The sequence below is a fragment of the Papaver somniferum genome, chromosome 6 (genome assembly GCF_003573695.1).
Source record: "Papaver somniferum cultivar HN1 chromosome 6, ASM357369v1, whole genome shotgun sequence".
Classification (NCBI taxonomy): Eukaryota; Viridiplantae; Streptophyta; class Magnoliopsida; order Ranunculales; family Papaveraceae; genus Papaver; species Papaver somniferum.
The window spans coordinates 89306305-89328010 of record NC_039363.1 but is presented as its reverse complement, the minus strand read 5'-3'; the positions used below and the strand labels follow the sequence as shown (position 1 = coordinate 89328010).

Below are 21706 nucleotides of genomic sequence, written 5' to 3'. Positions count from 1 at the left end.
CCTTGTGATAGATTAGATTGATTAGTTTAGTAGATCGATATCAATATAATTCTTTGTGGTTAAAAGTATTGATTGCAAAATCTTAACGATTACTTTGGTAATTGAACATAAGATAGATCTAAGGACCTGACGAAGGAGTTTATTTGAGATGAACAGAAGAGCCTTTGTCCAACTCATATCACTTGGTTGAAGAGAGTTGATACCAAACAGATTTATTGTTCCTTTACTGTTTGGAATACGAATCAAAGGAATTGTTCCAAGTACAGACTTGTTTACAGGTCGGCGGCGTGGGAATACAGACAAAACTAGGTGAACTATAGGTCTAGTTGCTTGGTCTCAACTATACGAAGTTGGTATATTTTGTATAGCGGCTTAATCCTGAGAGTATTTAACAAGGTCCTGGGGTTTTTCTGCATTTGCGGTTTCCTCGTTAACAAAATCTTGCTATGTCATTTACTTTATATTTCCGCATTATAATTCTTTTATTATAATTAAAGTATATTACACAAATGTTAATTCCTATTTACTTGATAAGCAATCCTATTGTGTGTGGTTAAGTCCGAACCTTTTTATCAAGTAAACATACTTCATTGTTGTATTGTTTCGATAACGTATCCATAGACGATCACACGAAGTGTGAACCGATTAGTTGCATTGTCTCGACTCAGTCCATAGACAATCACTTTCGGAGAAAGGACTTATAGGAAGGAAAAGTTTTAGCTTGAGGTATATTTGGGTACCCTCTCCTTTTCAATTGGTATAAGAGCAGGCAAACAAGAAAAGATCTAACAGTCTGTGTTTGGTGCGATCCATCCTATAAGAAAATGAATCTTATGAATATTCAGTTCACGTAATGGCAGGATTTGACTACTTTAAAAGATCGTGGTGGAAAACACGTATAAAGTATGTATACTCTTTTTCCTAAATATGTTAGGAATTATGCATATGTATGTCTTGAGTGACTTAGACGATCCTTTGGCTATTATAGGATTGTATATCATTATGTTATGTAACGATGATACAATAGCCTATGAGACAGTCTGTATCTTGAAAATGCATAAGATTTTTATGAACATTGGCTATTGTGTTTTGACAAAATCAAGAATCTTAAATATATTTTGGATGCCCTATCAAAGTATATACATGTACATTTTCAGATCAAGGACTGTGAATGTTTCGCTTTCTAGGATGCATTTTTGGAAAATATGTGATCCTACAAGGAATGGGTTTTCAGTTAGTAATTCTATTAACAATGGTTTGCTTCATACACCTCATAATTATTTTAATGAAGCAAGTGATCTTTTGAAAATTATAGGAATTATGATTTTGATGATATTTTTAACAAGTATCATATTTTGTTCAAAGTTATTTCTTTATACTCTAATAGAAAATTCTTGAATAAACTTCAAGTAATACTATCAAATTATGGTAATAAAAAAGTAAACAGACTTTTTGACAAAAAATTGGAATCAATCCGAAATAAAGATCCAGTCCATGAAAAACCCGTTTTCCAAAAGAAAGACCTAGATACAAAATCAGAATTGTTTCCCCACAAGCCTTGGTTTCCGATTTTGTTGGTATTTCCTAAAACTAGTTATTTCCGGTTTTTTATTTCAAGTATTCCTATAAAGATAACCTCTTGCTATGTGTTCGAACATATTGGGGAAGATTGATCAAAACCGTAACTAAGGTTTTTCATATTTTCGCAAGTATGGGAAAAAGGAAAACAAGAGAAGAAAAATCTGAATTAGACAAGTTTGTCTTGAATCCATTTATTCCTCCCAAATAGGTTGAGAAAATAAAGTATCCTCACTTGATCAAAGGGAAGCATGTTCCTACGAATTTTGTAGACAACACATGTTTCGAAAGATATCAACCATTTAAGGGAGTAAGCTTCACTGAGGAGAGGAGATTCGATTCAGACGTTTCAGAAATCAGTTATGTGAAGTTTGTTCAAGACCTAATCTGGGGAAATATGTTCGGATTTGAAAAATATTCACCTGATATAGTAAGAATATTTTATGGTAATATTCATAATATTAATCATGAAAAACTTACTTTTATCACGTTGGTTGGAAGTACCTTTCTTCATGTCAATAGAAAGATGATATCAGAAATCATCAACTACAGTATGAAAGGACACATGATCACAGGTTCTGAAATTAAGCACGATAACATTTCAAAACTCATCACTGGTAAAACTGTTGAATGGGAAAAGGGAAAGATGGTAACCAAAGATGTACCCTTACACTTAAGGATCTTCGGTAAACTTTCCGTAGAAACTCTCTTTGCTTGTTCAAGAGATTCTTCTCTATGGAGTAGAGAATTTGCTGAACTTATATACTATCTTCTTGAAGGAAAAAAATGAATTGATATTTGTGGGATAATTATCAATCAAATGATTAAAATCATTGAATCTCTCAATATCATAGGTTTTCATAGAAATCTTGGATATCCCTGTCTCATTACCAAATTATGTGAAAAACCAATGGGGAACAACTTTGGTGATGAGAAAGATACTAAAACTGTCTCACAAGGAATCATCAATCGGATGAGTGGAGCTAAAAAGGGATCTAGTATCTCACATGATCGAATCTATAACAATGGAGATCTCATGTGATCATTACCGCGTTATTCCCGAATATTATCATCTCCCTTAAAATTTTCAATAAAGTTGTTAGCTAAAAGTTGTTCGTGCCTAGCGTCTTTGCGGCTGGATCGACTTCGCCTTGACGTGCTCCTGCTTTTCCTTGATCTTGAACTCGCACGTGTTGCTCGTGATGTGGTTCTTGACCTCTGCTTTTGTAACCTAATATTCTCTTCTCTCAGCTCATCATTCCGGCGCGTTAGGTTCGCGTGTACTTCTTCTTCTCTTCTCCTTTATGCGACTAGACTTTGTCGGAGCTCCTCGATTGTCATGTTCTCTTCATTTTCTTCTATCAGTCCTTCATCTCCAGTCATGTGTTCATTTTCATCCACCGTGTATGAATTTGTGGTATGTACACTGACCTCATCGTAGTTGCGAGCGTCATTTCTCTCCTGAAAATGTTGGATTTGAGCCTGAACTTGTTGTTCTCGATTATTCCTTTATCCCATTGATGGTTCAGCGTCTCACTTCTTCTTCGTCCTGCAGTTCTCTTACTTCTCCTAGTTTCTATCACATGTTCTGCTGTGGATGCTTGTCTCACCATCTGTTTTTTCTTGTAACAATAAAGAAAAAATTACTCTTTAAAGAACTGAAAACTTAACCAATGAAGATTGCTTTTCTGAGATTGAAACTTTTGGTTGAATTTTTTAGATCTGAACTTCTAAAACTTTCAAAGATTCTTAATAGAGCGATGAAAAACTATGAACAATTTTAAGCTTGTTTTTTAAAGAAATTCAACAACAGGGTATATCATTCTGAGCTGATTTCTAACGCCAAAATGTAGTTGTAGGAAATCCTACAACCACACCCTTATGATATTTTAACAAGCAATCTAAGAAACCATAATGAAATCTCTAAGAACTTTTATTAAAATTCAAGAACAAGTACATACATATGAGAAAATCCTAACTTGGGAAGCAAATAAGACACTCTCTCCTCTAAATATCTAATCTCAGACTACCCAAGAAGCTCTCCCCTTCACACAAGGTCGCTTGTCTCCTTATATAGGAGTTTACATAGTGGAGGACATCTAATAAATCCCCTAATTTCGGATCTGGCGTGTGACAATGTTGCATAGGGATTCATCGTTGTCGCATGGTTTCTTTACTATCGCATAGATCTTCACACTTTACTTGTGATCTGGAGATGTCATCTAGTTCGTCATCTTGGACATGTTATATGTGGTCGTGGTCGCATGCTATCTGAGGAGTTACTTCGCATGCTAAACGAGTGTGCGGTATTTTGTACCCACAAGGGAAAAGGCACAATGAAGCAAAAAAGCATCAAGTAATGGATCTTCATCACACAATCACACAAGTTCCATTTATATTCTTATACATTACATTCCTTTGGTAGTAGTAGATATGCCTCCTAGTTTATCATAGGATATTTTCACATAGTCATAGATCCAAATCTATAACTTAACTCATTTACCTTATTAATAGTCACATGTGAGGCTCAGATTAACAAAAGAAAAAAGTTATTAAATTCTTAAGCCCCTTGCGGTTGGTTGCTTACGAATCGCAACTCTCCAAAGGCCCAGTTGTTGATTCTATTGCGCCCGCACGTCATGCTTCTTTCACTTATCTGTCTTATAAGTTCCATCTTACAAACCCTGCAAAGTGATAAATCATTAGAACTCTAGTGCAAGCATTGCGATATTAAAATTAAAAAGAAACATGCACAAGGAACACTCATTATCATGAGAATGCAATATAACCTACAGAGTCAATCATTTGAGCGTTCGAAAAATTTGAGCCTTCAAAAAAACTAGAGATCTTGGTATATACCAGCATATATAGTTCGACTAGAAGTGGGCAAGGCGGTTGAGATGCCACAGGTAAGATATCTTCTTTCTCATCTTAAAGATGGATTCCAAATTTTTTAACTGGATATCATAACTGCAAAACTCATAAAAATCATAACCACCGCCGTTCTCCCCGTGTGCCTCATGAGGGCGCCTGTTGTAGGTCCAAAATATGATTTTAATTGTGGGATTTGTGACGATTGCATAACAACAATCAGATTTATAACCAATGTTTGGTGGCCTCAAACCATTTATACTAGGCATATTATCAACATTGTACTTCTCTACCCATTCATATTCTTGATGTTGATTCTTTTCCTTATCCTCCTTTAACCTTCAACTTCCCCGTGGACGACACATAATTAAGGAAACAGAGTGATCCATCAATTTCAAGTAGTTTAGAATCATTCAAAGATCCCTCGGGATATTTTATTGTGTAAAATGCTTCTTTACTAACATCAAAACCAAGTATCTTTCTCTTATCTGAATAACTTCCGTTTCTAAGATCAGTCAACCAATACAAAGACTCACCAGCAAATGACGCTCGATAGTAATCCTGTGTACGAAGATATGGTTCAGAAACAACCACATCTCTCCATGATTCATCTGGAGTACTCCCTAGCGTAACAATCTTGCACTCTTCAGCTACATCACTTGAACAGAGACAAAGAACCTTGTACTTTTACGTGATTGAATCTTAAGCTAATTGCATGTTAAGCAAACTCCTGAAGACTCTGCTAAAAAGTCTCTACACCAAGTCTCTTGACCAAGTACTGTGTCAGAGTCTAAAGCCTACAATATTGGCATGATCAGTCTCTGTATCTTTTACCAAAATCTGTAACAGAATATTGAAATTGTTTTAATATAAATAGAACTGCTCTCTGCACACTGAATGTCTGGAAGCATTCACCGATAACCTATCTTCTAACTTGGTATCAGCCTGATCCAAGCCGTCTTCCGCTCAAAAAAAAAAACAAACCCACCACCAAAAAAAAAACCCAAAACAACTTCATGGCAGAGACAACAAATACCCTAAGACATGTGCAGATTCATCACCTAGTCACGTTAAAACACACAGAAACAAATCGTATCCTCTGGAAGGAACAGTTCAAACCAATCTTAAAAGGCTATGATCTCAGTGGCTTTGTAGATGGAACAAAACAAGTTCCTGCAAGGACGTTACCTGAAAGTGACGATATAAATCATGCGTTTACAACATATGAGCATCATGATTCTCTCATAGTTGGATGGCTCAATTCAACTCTAACACCTGAAGTCTTGAGCAATGTAGCTCACCTAACAACTGCAAAGGAGGTCTGGGATAAACTAGAATCCGAATATGCACCAAAAACCTTTCATCATCAGATGAATCTGAAAAATCAGCTGTACAACATGTCAAAAGGTAACAAAACTCTCAAAACCTATTTGAATGATGCTAAATCTTTGTTTGCTCAGTTGGCAGAATCTGGCTGTGCTGTAACAACAAATGAAAAGAAACAAGCCATTAGTAATGGCCTTAACCAAAGATATGACCCTATTGTCACTGCGTTAAGCACTGTTGAGGATATGCCTATCGATACCTTTTACTCTCATCTGATCACCTATGACATGCGCCAAGAGTCTCAGTTGTCGTTGCTGCAGTCTCCAGTAGCCAATGTAGCTGTCCCAAACTTTCCCTCGACAAGCATAGGTGATCAACGGAAGAATCAAGTCCAACAAAAATATCCATATTCCAACAATAACATGAATGCTCGTCAGCAGCAGAATCAGAGACCTCCTCAGTTCATTGACAAGTGCCAGATCTGTAAAAAGAAGGGTCATATTGGAGATAGATGTTGGTTTCGCTACGACAAAACCACAAGCAACAACCAGCGTTCAGCACATTCCTATATTGCTTTACCTAGTGACCAGTTTGGCAATCAGTGGGTGACAGACATGGGTGTAACTCACCATCTCACATCTGATATGAGAAATCTGTCCATTCCTCATGAATACAATGGCACTGAGCAGGTTCATGTGGGCAATGGTAATGCACTGTAGATCTCCAATGTTGGTAATGAATCTTTTACGTTTAATTCCCGCACTTTTGCAATGAATCATATATATCATGTTCCTAAAATCAAGACAAACTTGTTGTCTGTCTCACAATTCTGGGGAGACAATAATGTTTATTTTGAGTTTCATGTTGGTTTCTTTGTTGTAAAGGACAAGCGCACGGGGATAATGTTGCTGAGAGGGTTTAATAAGAATGGCCTTTATATGTTTGAAGGGGTAGATTTGATTCAACACTCAATAAAACCTGAAGCTCTGGTGTCCTCTACACTTCCTATTTGGCACCAGCGACTAGGACATCCAATGCTTAGCACTGTGTCCAAAATATGTCATCAGTTTTCACTTCCAGTAACAAATAAAAACTTTGACTTCTGTCATTCTTGCCATGTGAGTAAAAGCAAGAAGTTATCTTTTTCTCTAAGTAAAACAGTTTATAATAAGCCATTGAGCTTAGTTGTTTCATATATATGGGTCTCACCCTCCTTATCAAGAACAGGTTTTCGATATTACATTTTGTTTATGGATGTCTATTCCCACTATACATGGATCTTTCTCCTTGTTCTACGGTCTGATGCATTACAAACATTCATTCTCTTTCGCAAACAAGTTGAGAATCTCACTGGTCATAAGATCAAAATTTTCCATTCTGATAATGCACTAGAATATAAAAAATTTACTTCCTATTTAAATGAGTCTGGCATTCAGCATCGTTTTTCATGTCCTCACACATCACCTCAAAATGGTTTGGCAGAGCGACGAATCAGACATGTGACAGAGTCTGGTTTGGCCTTACTTTTTCATGCTCATATGCCTAGGTCTTTTTGGGCAGATGCTTTTGTTACTACATGTTATCTTATAAACCGGCTACCAGCTTCTGTGTCAAACAAAAAAACACCACTTCAACTGTTGTTCCACAAACTTCCAGACTATTCCTTCTTGAAAGTTTTTGGATGTCTAGATTATCCTTGCTTAAGGAAATATAACAAAGATAAACTTGAACCTAGGTCAATTTAATGTGTCTTTATAGGCTATAACAACGCACATAAGGGGTACATGTGTTTAAACAGAGAAACAAATAAAATCTATATCTCTAAGCATGTGCGCTTTGAGGAAACTACATTCCCATTCTTTCCTCTCAAGAAACAATCCCCAGTGCCAAATCCAGGTATTGTACAATCCAGCACAAGTATTTTCTCTAAGAAACCATTTGGAAATGGAAAATGTAATACAGGGTAATGCTTCACAGTCTCCTGCCACACATACATCAGACAACGTGAATCATTCAGAATCGGCCTCAGAAAGTTTGGCTTACTCTGAGGCAACCATCTCCCCTGCAGCAAGTCCAGCTACTTCAGCGTCTGCAACTGCTTCTGCTCTGCCAGCTTCATCAGCACCTATACATGACGAAGTCCAAAGTTCAACTTTATCACATCCCATGGTCACAAGGGCAAAAGCTGGTATACACAAGCCTATTCAAAAAATGTGCTTGACTGCATCCAAACATCTTCTACATGATGAAGATTTCATGGAGCCAACATGTTTCTCGGAACCAAGGAAAATTCCAGAATGGTGGGATGCAATGGATGTCTAGATCAATGCATTAATTAGGAATGGCACGTACTCTCTGGTGAAACATGAAAAAGGAATGAATGTGGTGGGATCCAAATGGGTGTATCGAGTTAAACAGAATCTAGATGGTTCAATCAACAAGAGAAAGGCACGTCTAGTTTCCAAGGGATATAACCAACAACTGGGAATTGACTATGGTGAAACCTTTTCACCAGTGGTTAAGCCATGCACTATTCTCCTTGTGCTGTCAATTGCTGTAATGCGCAAATGGGATATAAAACAGTTGGATGTAGAGAACGCCTTTCTTCATGGAGACTTGGAAGAGGATGTATATATGCAGCAGCCTCAGGGGTATGTAGATGAGCTGCATCAAACCCATGTCTGCAAACTGCACAAATCACTCTATGGCCTTAAACAGGCGCCTAGAGCATGGTTTTCAAAACTGAGCACCTACCTAGTCCAGTTGGGGTTCAAGGGTTCAATAGCTGACAGTTCTCTCTTCATTCGTCAAACACAGGGATCCACATTGTACGTTTTAGTGTACGTAGATGACATAATAGTGACCGGTTCACATCCAGTTGAGATCTCTGGATTGATTGAAGATCTTAGTGTTGTGTTTGCACTAAAAGATTTAGGAGATCTTTCTTTCTTTTTGGGGATCGAAGTGCTTAGAAAGGGGAAAGAACTAATTCTCACACAGCGTAAGTATGTTACAGACCTTCTGCGCAAGAGAAATCTAGATGGGGTAAAGCCAGTAAACACACCTCTGGCAGTAAATGTGAAAATTCAGAAGCAAGGTACCAAAAGGTTTCATGATTCGACATTGTATCGCAGTGTAGTGGGTGCACTGCAATATCTGCACTTAACTTGACCTGATATATCTGTGGCAGTTAACAAGGTCTGTCAATACATGCATGAACCATTTGAAGAGCATTGGGAACTAGTCAAAAGAATTATTCGTTATCTTAAGAATACAGTAGACTATGGTCTGCATATTTGTTCTTCCTCAGACTTCTCTTTGCAAGCCTACTCCGATGCAGACTGGGCTGGAAGTTTGGATGACAGACGCTCAACGAGTGGCTACTGTATATATTTTGGAGGCAACTTGATCTCATGGAGTGCACGCAAGCAGAAAACGGTATCAAAGTCCAGTACAGAAGAAGAATACCGTGGCCTTGCAATAGCCACTTCAGAGATAATATGGATCCAATCCTTGCTGCAAGAGCTTGGTGTCCAAATCTCACCATCAATACTCTGGTGTGATAATTTAGGAGCCACGTACCTAACTTCAAATCCCATATTCCATGCTCGCACAAAGCACATTGAAATAGACTATCATTTTGTCCGTGAACGTGTGGCTGCTAGTCTACTTCATGTCAGGTTCATCAGTTCAAGAGATCAGATCACAGACATCTTTACTAAGGGGCTTCCATCACCTAGATTTCATATATTACGTAGCAAGTTGCAACTTCGCCAGCTGCAGTACAACTTGAGGGGAGGTGTTAAGGAAACTCCTGAAGACTCTGCTAAAAAGTTTCTACACCAAGTCTCTTGACCAAGTATTGTGTCAGAGTCTAAAGCCTACAATATTGGCATGATCAGTCTCTGTATATTTTACCAAAATCTGTAACAGAATATTGAAACTTTTTTAATATAAATAGAACTGCTCTCTGCACACTGAATGTGTGGAAGCATTCACCGATAACCTATCTTCTAACTTTGCAAATGATGAATACCTTGAATAATGGGAAGTCGAAATGAACATCCAGCAATTGGATTATAAACATGATTAGTAACAACTCCATCTTCTTCGCAAGATAAAAGTACTAAACCATTTATAGAATGTCGAATTTTGAGACTCTTGTTTACCAAACCAGTGTCAGGTCTAAAACGAAAAACCATCTTTTCTTTCTTATCAATATCATAGAAAACAATACCATTAGATTTGACACAAGCAAAATCAGATTCTCTATCAAGATCAACATCACTATAAAACATCCAGATAAATCCACGGTTACTATAAGTTCGGCTTGAATGTAAATCGATAAACTTCCAATCATATTCGACGATTAACTTAGACCATAACTTGCCTACACATCTAAATCTAACCAAACTATGAATAGGTACTCTTGTAAGTATACCATTTGTAATAATATGCTGAGGAAGACGAGGAGTGTTACTAGATCCTTCGTCGCAATCATCATTTCTGACCTTCATCTTTATTTCTTGTTGTTGTTCAATAGATATCTGCTCCCCGGCGGCCATTTCCATAGTAACGACACTTGTTTGAGGAGAGTTGGAATAATTAATGAATGAACGAGATTTTTGGTTTCAGTTTAAAGGTGGACAAAGAAGATAATTACAGAAATCTTTCAAGCTCTGGAGCTCTTTGTAGAAGGGAAATGGAAGTGAAACTGCTACTATTAGATGGTGATGACTTTGTTTTAATAGAACAACGTATTGTTTTAGTCCGTGACAACGCAAATTGTGGCGTTAGTTTCGGGATTATCTACCCGACGTGCTGTGTGCATTGTCTGGCATGCTAAGACTCTCCGTGATTGACGAGAATATAATCAAACAAGTAGTACTGCTTTAATACTAGTACCTACTATCATTGACTATCCTAGTAGACTCTACTTGACTTTGGTTTCCCATGGACCAAGTTAAAATCCATATTAATTTCAGACGGTGAATTTAGAGAAATTTTTTGACGGGGGTGTTTTTTAAAGGGGGCATGGGGTCAAATGATATGTTGACATGTGTCAAATATATTAATGAATTCTATTTCCAAAAATACAAAAAAAGTGTATTTGTGGAGAAAATTTTGTTTTCTTAATTGGTGTTGGTATTTTTGGAAACAAAACTCATTAATATGTTTGACACATGTCAACATATTATTTGTCCCCCATGCCCCTTTCAAAAAATGCCCCCATCAAAAAATTTCATTGCCAAGAATATAGTACACAAAATTGGTTAAAAATACCAAAATCAACAATTCCTGGGTGAAAAGGACACTTAGATTTTGATATTGTTTAAATGGACAAAAATGAAAAAATAGTCGGGATGTAAAAAGTTTCATCCTACCCATTTTCAAATACATTTTCTTATTTTTAATTTACATCAGGATGCATCCAGTTTCATCCTGGCTATTTTTTAAGTTAAAGTCAGGATGAATCCAGTTTCATCCATGCTATTTTTTGGTGTCCATTTCACCCATACTAATTTTTACTTGTCCATTTGAACCATGTTTTAAAAATATTTGGACAAATGACCCATTTTCCGAATATAATATGGGTGTCGAAGGTCGAGAGGCGGTTGATGCTTTCCACAAAAAAAATTGTATTTTTGATGGACACGGGAGTGTCCATAGGAACTTTGACGAAGGTAGATGGTTTCGATGCAATTGATCTGATGTTGTACTCACACTCTTGTATCTTGTTGTTGCGGAGTACCTCGAATGATACTTGATTACCTCTTTTTGCGTCTGGTTGATCCATAATTTCTCGCCAACGTGTGCTAATGATGGCGAAAATTGTTGTATAATCATCCCCTGGATTGCGCCGGAGTCCTACAAATGAAGCATGCACCCGCAAAACCCGGATGACTCCTAGCTGCTTCTTCCGTGTTAATCTTGATCCAGTTAATGTTCGAAATGGACCATCCTACCGAGATTGTTGAGATCTTTTTGGCGCCTCCTGGATGGTTAAGTGTCGTTGAATCTCCTGGTAAGATCGAAGGTAAGAACTTTTATATCTACCAATTAGATCATATTTATAGATGTTTCTTTGAAAGAAAACAGATTAATCTATGTTTCTTTGTAAGAAAACTGATTTATCTATTAATTATTACGTTTTTTTTTTTCTTATTGGTTGACCATAAACTTCAAAGTGCCATCACTTTGAAAATCATCTTATGTTCACTTTTTCATTTTGTAGGAGTTAAATATTGGATGATTTTAGACTAGCTCACTGCGATAAACCTCAAGTCAAGTGAGATCATGTGGCCTTTAGCAGCCGTCTAACGTTAGGATAGGTGTTGGGTAAAATGGATCGGCGAGTCTCCATTCTCTTTCGGAATATATTTTGGGATTTTTTTCCCGATAAAGCTATCATTTTCGTTTAATATTGGGTGTTTTATAGAATGATCACACACCCCTAATTAGTTTTACAAAATGATCATAGTTTTAATTAGTGTTTGCAAAGTGGTATTTTTCCATCCGACTTCACTGTTTTGAAAAAAATGGTCTGACTTTTGTCTTAAACACCCCTCTGGAGTTGTTTAGGTGATGGTGATGAACTGGTGGTGGTGGTGGCAGCGGCTATACCCAAGAGAGGAGGCGGTGAACCCTCTTAGGGGATGTGATACGAAGATCCTGAATGCGGGCTGAAGTTCCGTTGAGATGGATCCTGATCTATTTCACCAGCATCAGCAACAACAAGCAGCAGCAACACCACCACCTGCAAGCAAGAACACCAAACCAGCAGCAAGCAACACTACTGTTCATAACCAGATCCATTATCAACTCAGCTCAAAGCCATCACTAGATATATTCCATTAACAACTCCCAACACCGGATTCAGCTTTTATGCACCACCACCTCCAACCACAGCAACACCTTCTTCTCAACCTCAAATACACCACATACAACTACCTCCGATTCTTTCTTCTCTCTAATCAACAGATTCAACCTGCAACTGCTCACTAGTTCCACCACCATACGCTAATTCAGTTCATAATTCTTCATTCAAGCAACCCTAATTTCACCTGAATCTACACCCCTTCATCGAATTCCCGTAATTCATAACACACTAATTACCATCGTTTAATTACTGATTCTAAATCATAAAATAAAACTAGGGTTGTTAGATCTTACCTCTTTGCATCTCTAATCTTCAAAAGCACAGAATCAAATTAGGGTATGAACAAGGGTTTTGCGGTGATTCATGATTTCGCCGCCATCATCTCCGTTTCTTCAGAGCCGAAAATATCGAGCAGCTGTTGCGGGGAATGAGGCAGGAGAAGAATATGTAGAATACATGTATCAGGGTTTTCTTGAAGGTCTTAATCCGACGGTCCTAAATATTTAGAGATTTGTCATAAGGGTAATCAGGTAACTGCACCACCTGACATAACTCTGACACTGACATAACGGGGCAGTTACCTGTCTAGTGACTGCTTTGTGAATATTTTGTAACAGTAGGACCTTTTTGTAAACCAGAATAAGGAAGTGTGACTGTTTTTGTAAATACTCTTTAATATTTTGGATTGTATGGCGTAGTTAATGTAGAACCCATTGTAAAAAGGGCAGTTGCAAAATCATGATTCGCCATGTCCGATATCTACTCACTGTTACAAATATAATACTGCTTATACGATTTAAGCAATCAAAGTGAAATTAAATTTAGAATTAACTGGCTTGAGACAACAATACTATTTCATTATTATAGGTACGACCACTTTAACACACTTGCATATTCCATTCCCCGTACGCTTATTAAAATTGAGTACATCACACCACAAATGCGCCCTAGAGAGGTTTTGTGACAAACATTTTACGGAACCAAGTGATCACTTGCTACCCAAGGTCATTCCTTGGGTAACCTTTAGTGAATCTGGCCTAGATGAAACAGCTTCCCACCATGCCTTAACATGAGGCCTAGAATTGATCAAATTAGCATGTGGAGTCTTCATAATATAGGTAATATAAGGAAGGTGATTAAGATCAGCTAGTGTATAACTATCTCCTGCAAGATATGTACTGCTGCTAAGCATCTTTTCATAAACATCAAGGACTGCCCCGACTTTCACGACGTTCTCATCGATGGCCTTCTGATCTGGTGCCCAACCTCTCATAGGAGCAATGAAGGTGTGAAAGAAAATAGGTCCCATTGCAGGGTTGAATTGTTGAGATTCTACTTCACATCCAACCATTACTTCTGCGAAACCATGAAGATTGCCATGTTGAAGTAGATCTGTTCCCTGGTCTTTGTATTTGTGAGCAATGTAACTACAGATGGCTCTTGATTCTAGAAGACAAGATAAGAATTCTAGGCAATTCTCATGCCTTAAGAATATAAATCTGACCAGTGACCATACCAACCTGTTACGTAGCTTTACACACAACCGAGAAATTAACCAACTTTGTACAACTACTCTTAGGGCCCGTTTGGTATGAGTTTTGCCAAAGGATACTAAAGCTTTTAATGAACGGAAAACACAAAGAACGCATAAGTGAGGTTGTCTCCACAGAGAAGCTTTTAAATATAAGAATGCACCATTGGAACTAGACCACTGAATGTTGCAAACTCCCAATATTCATTTTGATTGGTGCGCAACAGGCAAAAAACTACATAGTGTTTCACCTTAAGAAAACTGTTAGTCCCACATTGCTTGTGCCGATAAGAGAAAGGGGAAACGATGGATCATAAAAGCAAGAGAAGTAGAACGGAAAAACATACTTACCTGGACGGGGTCTATGGATGATCATGAAGGTCCATGGCCTAGGTTAGCGACCTCCATTGCACACTAAGGAGGGGTGCTCGCCTAAGATCTTCCCAAGAGGGAGAGTCTACGTCATAATTTGTTCCTGAGGGGTACGCGTCCGTCATAATTTGTTCCTGAGGGGTACGCGTCCGCGCGGCCCCTGCCAAATTTTAAAACTAAACTTTGTATCCTGCTTGACAGCTTGTTGGCCTTTAAGTTTTTCCAGTTCCTTTTTTGCAGCAGAAGCTGCCCCTGCTTAGCTGACAAGTGTGCTTCAACGTAGTATCCCCTAAAAATATTTCAGTTCCAGCTTTGCTGCGCATTATTCCTCCTTTGGTTAGCAAGTCCAGAAAGAAACTTGGACTGGCATGTTAAATCTGGCATGGCATTTGTGTACTAACCGAGGCGCTTCAATTACTGGTTGAAAACCCCCTCCATGGCATCAGTTTCTCAATGTTGAATGGAAAACCGTATGTTGTTGATCTTATTTGTGATGCATCACAACACAAACCCAGCTCTATTTGTGATTTAAATTGTTGCCAGTAGTCCTCTTTCGTTACTGGTATAACCAATTACATAAGATTTTATCGGAGTGGTTTAATGTACACAAGATCTGACACCAAGTGTCTGTAATAGATATCTTATCTAAATGCTGTTTTAATACACCAACAGCACCAATGGCAACTTGGATACAACTTTCAGCTGAGATTCTATTGAAGAACCATTCCCACATATTCAAACACCGACATTCATACAGTTTAAGTAAATCACCAAATCAAATTCGAACTTTCTCATAAACCGCTCGTTTCTAGTAACTCCCAACCATGAGTCACTAAACATGCATAAAATGGGGATTTTTCTAATTTCTCTAGGAACTATTTGTGACTAAATACTAGCGCATGCTTCAAATTGAATCCTTTTGCAGGTTAAGGGCAACCCACATTTTTTTAGAAGCCTACAAGTTGCTAGGCTGTTTTTGGAAGTGAGAGTAACAAAATTTAGTCCCATGTTGTTCAAGTCTGAGTTAGGGATGCGAATGAAGGTATTATAAAATGCAGTTGATGCATGACTTCAAAACTCATCTTTGCGCTTGGGGCAATGACGCAGCTAATGAGGTAATAACCGAGGCGCGTCAATTGCTGGTTGAAAACTATTTCCAAACCCCCTCCTCGGCCTTGGGTCTCCCAGGGCTGTCGAGAAGATCCAACTCCAGTCTGGTGCAGGAGATAAAAATCCAACTCCATGTTTGAGCTGCAGTCTGGTGCGCTAAATTTTATCTCCTGCACGCTATCAAGTCCCTGGTTGTGTTTTAGTCAACTTACAAATCCAACTCTAGGTTTGAGCTGCAGTCTGGTGCATCTTGTCCAAATCCTTAAGCTATAAACTCATGTTGAGAATTTAATCTCGTTGCTCCATTGGTTAGAAATGGTCCATCTGTCTATGGGAAACACGTAATCTCCATGCTATTTATACATCTAAAGGTTTTACATAAAGTAGAGATGTCAAATGTCTTTTTTGAATATTCATCGGTAAATATCGATTGAAACACTCTTGGGTAATCCCTTGGCAATAATGAATTTAGAAGTATCAGTTGGATGCAATGGATCTCAGAATACATACTAAGATTGATTTGGACAAACTGCGAAAATTATCAGGCAACACAAAGGGCACTTTAGCGCAGCGGTAACCCCAACGTGTTCCACTCTGATACCTGATTCCTTGTGGGTGTTCAGGTTCATACGTTAAACTGGTAGAGGGGCAAGTACAATGAACAGGACATGGTGGTCTAATTTTCCAAAACTTGCTCAGCTTCAGCAAGGCCAACGATGAAACAGAAAGAAAAAAGTTCCAACTCTATTTTTTATTGTTATAGTTCTTGTTCTTGTCATATCGCAGTTGCTAGAAAGTATGGACATCAGAAATATTTTGAATTCATCGGCTAAAAGCTATATTTCCTCTTCTTTGTTTCTTGTGCAACATTTGTCATAAACAAACGAAATTTGAAGGACAGTGTAAATTCTATCAAAAACTAGCAATAGCACAGTATGAGAGAGGCTCAGTAACCAGTGGTGCACTCATTGGATGTACTTAGGGATTTCCCCTTCTCTTAAGAGGGAAAGAGCGTACACTCCACTATCAACGAGGTCCTCAATGTTGTGAAGGGATTCCTCTTCCGCGCCTAGCATGAAGATAGCACGAGCCTCTGCTTTCTTGGCCAATCTTGCTGCGAAGTTCATGGGAAGTTTTGTGGAATTGAGGCTTCTTAATATCTGACAGTATAGAGAAAGGACTCGTCCTCTATTCCTTGCCAAGTCCTCGGCTGTTGCCCATATCAAACCCTTAGCCATGTTCCCTAGCAACAATTAAATAGCTGTCTTCTCTTTGTAAATCAAGATGTTTGATGTCTTCCACCACTGTACGCAAATCAACCACTTGTCAGTCTGCATCTGATTTTTATTATATATCTAAAGTTAGAGAGTTTGGTCTAATCTACAGTTGGACTCTAGAGCACAATTAAATGCAAATAAAGTATGCTTATTAAGTTGAATAGTTCTGCATTGGTTTATTCACTACTAATTGAGTAAGATGCGGATCATTCTTCTTCCATATCTTGCCTGAGAATTAGAAATATAAGAGAAACGGCTCATACAACTTCTGCAAAATATAGATCCAAAATGAGAGCATAGAGAAACACAACTACAGCCCTGACTAAGGCTTTTACAATTGATCTATCATTGTCAAAGAAAAGCAAGCAAATAAAATATGGCAAAGGAAACCAGTTAAGCTGTTGACTAACAAGGTACAAAGTTTCACTCAAGCAGCTCACACTCAACTAGCACATGATGAAGGTCAGCTACCTAAAACTGCATTTACCCTCGTAACAATTTTTTTTTTCAATTACTTAAACTTTTCAAAAATTGCATAACATGATTTCTTTGTTTTGGTAGATCTCATTTATCAAGTGAACGCATATGGAAGGAAGTGTGTATAATTCCAATGATGGCAGTATTTTCAAACACATGAAGATTTAATGAAACCCAATTCTTAGAAAACCCCAAACCCCAAACTACTAAAAAACAAACAATTAAAAGATACTAATCAAAACAGGCTATATCACTAATCATCGTCTCAAAAAAACTACGAGGATTAAAAAATGAATGGTGTACCTATCAACAGAGATCCACCACACCAAAGATATCTTCAAGCTCCTCCCTTCAGACTCTGTCTATCTTTCTACTGATCAGAGAAGAAGAAGAACCAAAATTTCACTTCACTGGAAGCAAAAAAAAAAAAAAAAAACTTATACCATCACAACTAGTCTAGACGTACAAGCAATGCGCCTGCCATTCCATTCCAACTAAAATTGAACTTTTCATTTAATATTTCTTCAATCATAACTACCCATTTACACAAAGGGTTGGTTTAACAATTTTCTCTTGTTTCTTTTTCAGTCATATTCTCTTACTGCGGTGACCATTATATTAAGTTTAAGAAATTAAGAAACATTTTGCAGCACATAAACGAACTGTCATAGGGATAAGTAGTAGTTTCCATGGGAACATCCCATTCAGGAAATGTACCCAATTAGAATTAAGAGTAGAGCTTGTAAAATTAGAAAACCAATAACCAAAAGATTATGAAGTAGAGTACTCGAGCTAAACTTAAAAGAAACACCACAAATTCATACTTTCTTGAACTGTTTGCTAAGACTCAATGAGTTTGAGAACCAGTCTTTGTTATCTCTCCATTAATATATTCAACTGCGATTTTCTTCGATTTCACACAACAAAAATTAAGGTACCAACTGAGACACCCAAATCAACTTTTTCATTGGGATATTTTGTCAAACAGTTGCAGTTCATGTAACAGACGTTGTATTTTACATAGTTGAAGTTCAACATACAGCCAAAGTTTCATGAAAGCTTCATTCCTGAGAACCATTACATCTAAACCCATTCAAAATGTCATGAAAAACCACTCAAATTTTGGGACGGTTACCCGTTACCCTCAGTGACTGCTAAATTTTTAAATATACTGTAAAAGAAAACAAATCAAAACGTACGTAGCAATACCTGTATTAGTTTGCCAACTACTCACAATAAATAAGCATATGGAAGCAGAAAATTGTGCTCACCGCTAAGCCCATGTTCATTGCCAATTCTTGTTATTTTAGTATGTTCCAATGAAGCTGTGAGAGGATAGAAAATTATAAGGTTCCCTCGAGCCAGTTGGATACTAAAACATCGGCACCTAGCGGCAGCAAACTAAAGATTTAGTCCCACATAGACAAGTCCAGAGTAGAGGAATTGAAACAAGAGAATATAAAAACAGGAGCTCAAGGATAGAAGAAGCATACCTTTCTCGGCCTTTTGGCTAAGATCAAGTGTAGTATCTGTTCTTATCAGGTTAATATCTGATATGCCGTCCATCGGATGGCATGATATTAAATTAATTTTTTTCCTGGGGGAGCTCCCATCACAGCAGCTTGCTGCTGGGGTTCTCATGTGTCGCCTCTGCGTTGCACTACTGCAAAGGTCCGGCGCACCCCCACCAAATATCAAAGCTAATCTTTTGCACCAACCTATAGAAGGCCTAGTCTTAAGCTTAATTATGTGGATTTTTAGCAAACTTGTAGAAGGCCTAGTCTTAAGCTTATAGTGGTGGCTAGGCTGTCTATGTCACTCAAAAGTTACACACCTTGCTACCTCTTATTCTAACTAGTTCAGCTCAAGTTGCAGTTTCAAAATTTGCAAGATGGAACGGAAAATTTAAACTTCCTTGATAACCTGTAGAAGGCCTAGTCAGTAACACCTTATTACCTCCAACTGTAACTGTACAATCAATATTGTACAATCGATCTAGAAACAAGTGCAGCTCAAATTGCTGTTTCTAAATTTTTTAGAGGGCCTAGTCTAAAGCTTTTCGGTAATACCCAAGGCGCGCCAAATTGATGGGGGAGTTCCCATCACAGTAGCATCAGTTAGCTATGCGGTAACAGCCCCTGCCCAATTCATTCAACTAAACTTGTCTCTTATCGATGGAATGCATCAGTAAGCTACGGTTGAGCTGGCTGCGATATAAGATCCAACTGTTCCATTGAAAGATTTATACTTCAGGCCACTGGAGTGAATCTTGCATCTTCGCTTGCTCTTCATCAAACATTTCAGCTGAATTTTGCTTTTTGGCTACGGAATTGAGTCAGGAAGGTGGTACTTGCACATAAGCATCACTTTCTTATTCTTCTTCATCACCCTGAAGATAAGATTCTTTTTTGACATTTTACTCAAAAGCTCATATCATTGACAGAAAGCTCACAAGCTTTCATATGCTTGTGATCGGAGTGTAGACTGGAGCCTTCTAACAAAATGAGGAAGGTAACCTTTCCTTTCCATTCTCCTTGGAAACAAAATGAATGAAGTATGGAAGCTTTGAAATCCCACTATTCCTCCTTTTGTTAGTAAGCCCAGAAAGCTGGATTAGTTAGTAACTTTGAATCTCAGTTGAAATGAAGAGAAATAATCCCACATGGACTAGAAAGCACAACTCTGCTCAAAATGCTCTGTATAAAGTAAGCGCTTCACTCTACCAATTGATTCACGCAGCCGTGCGGTAAGCACAAAGCAAACTATTCTTTCGCCTTTTACTAAAGAATACCGTGTGCTTGCCGTTTATAAGCGGCATATGCCTATTTTTATTTTTGGAGGGTTTCTCTTTTCTAAAGAGGAACCCAACAATACTCAAAACCAATAGTTTAGTTTTTATGCTTGGCAGCATGTGCACATTTTTGGCAACCTTAACAGGGAAAAAGATCTCTTCAATAAATGGTCAGCGAGAGCCAGTGTATGGCAAATGATTTGATAGTCCGTTTGCCTGCCCTTAAAATGTAACAGTTGTATATATACGGTAACCCCCATATCAATCGTGATTAATATCATTAACATCCACTTAATATGGTGGAGTTCCCATCACAGTAACTTGTTACTGGGGTTCTCATGCGTCACCTTTGCATTGCACTTCTGCAAAAGCCTGGCGCACCCCTACCAATTCATTTAACTAATCTTTTGTCCGAAAATAAAGTGACGATGCCTGCATGATTAAGTCCTGACTGGTTGTCTTCTAAAATTGGCGTTTAGTACTGTAATTGAAGTTTCGAGTCTAGTCTAGAATTACAGTTGTGATTGGTATATGTTGGGAGGAGTGGATGGCAGATGGACTTACTTGAAGCTCTCTACTAGAGGAGTGGATGGCAGCTGGACTGCACAGAAAGGCCTTACTTGAAGCTCTCTACTAGAGGAATTGCCGACTGATATGGTCCGTTTTTCTTCGAAGCTTCTCCCAATTGAGAAAACGTCAAGATAACAATCCATTCGGGGTGATGATACATTCAGAAGACGGGGCAACAATTCATACCAAGGCATGAATTCGATTTGTTGTCTTTAAGTTTTCTGCTTGGCAAATTTTCTGGAACTCAGAACATTCTATTCATTTTTATTTTCTAGACATAGAAATGGCTAAACGAGACACAGAAGTCACACAACAAAAGACAATGTTAGATAGTGTGTCTGGCTCCCCATAGGGAGTAAAGGATGTAATTCAACAGTCTGATATGAGAGGTTTATCTTGTGTGAAAGAGAGAAATCATAAGAATCTCATTCCTAATTCACTTAATCTCTCAGAAACAGTCAAGATTATGCAAACATGGTTATTGTGCAGGCATAACTATACTGGATTTTTGATGGAAAATGTTGTGATAAAAGTAGTGATAGGTGGAGGTGGTGTTGCAGGTTTAGCAACAGGCTTGGCACTAAAAAGGGTTGGAGAAAGCTGAGAGTCACTGGTCCTGGCTTGAATCTTTTGTCAAATGCTTAGATTTCTCTTGAATCACTTGGTGTTGCTCACAAACTTACTTCTATCTACAAACCTTACAAAAAGTAAATCATTCAAATTAACACTCTCTATGAATTTCCTTTTGTATTTCATTGGCTTCAAGCACCGAAACAGTTCACAGTATATAACTTCACGGGTGTATGCTCTGACAAAACAAAAAAAAAACAAAAAGAGAAAAAAGGATGTAGAAGTGGGGCATCGATCCCCATACCTCTCGCATGCTAAGCGAGCGCTCTACCATCTGAGCTACATCCCCAATT

The 21706-nt window shown here is 38.0% G+C and overlaps 1 protein-coding gene, 1 long non-coding RNA gene, 1 other non-coding gene and 3 pseudogenes across 4 annotated transcripts; 4 read left to right on the top strand and 2 right to left on the bottom strand.

Moving 5' to 3' along the window:
• Positions 1–13469: 13469 nt before the first annotated feature.
• LOC113285849 (glutathione S-transferase F13-like) lies at positions 13470–14096 on the bottom strand. The gene has a single exon (XM_026534590.1). The coding sequence runs from the start codon at positions 14004–14006 to the stop codon at positions 13644–13646; it is 363 nt and encodes a 120-aa protein (XP_026390375.1). The 5' UTR covers positions 14007–14096; the 3' UTR covers positions 13470–13643.
• Positions 14097–14529: 433 nt separating this feature from the next.
• On the top strand, positions 14530–14722 carry LOC113292129 (annotated as a pseudogene).
• Positions 14723–15638: 916 nt separating this feature from the next.
• LOC113291962 lies at positions 15639–15777 on the top strand (annotated as a pseudogene).
• A 771-nt stretch (positions 15778–16548) lies between these two features.
• On the bottom strand, positions 16549–18781 carry LOC113285848. Of its 2 annotated transcripts, none has more exons than XR_003328976.1 (3): positions 18632–18781; positions 17726–17795; positions 16549–16972 (listed from the first exon to the last, which is right to left on the bottom strand). It is a non-coding gene; the product is annotated as an uncharacterized LOC113285848 (long non-coding RNA). The 2 variants fall into 2 exon arrangements; XR_003328977.1 differs by having other exon boundaries at positions 18694–18781.
• A 130-nt stretch (positions 18782–18911) lies between these two features.
• LOC113292304 lies at positions 18912–19109 on the top strand. Its single transcript, XR_003331785.1, has one exon. It is a non-coding gene; the product is annotated as a U2 spliceosomal RNA (small nuclear RNA).
• Positions 19110–20158: 1049 nt separating this feature from the next.
• Positions 20159–20285, top strand: LOC113291974 (annotated as a pseudogene).
• Positions 20286–21706: the final 1421 nt, after the last annotated feature.

Excerpts from the sequence above, each read along its gene's own strand:
- LOC113285849 (XM_026534590.1), bottom strand. The coding sequence starts at position 14,006 with ATGGTTGGATGTGAAGTAGAATCTCAACAATTCAACCCTGCAATGGGA.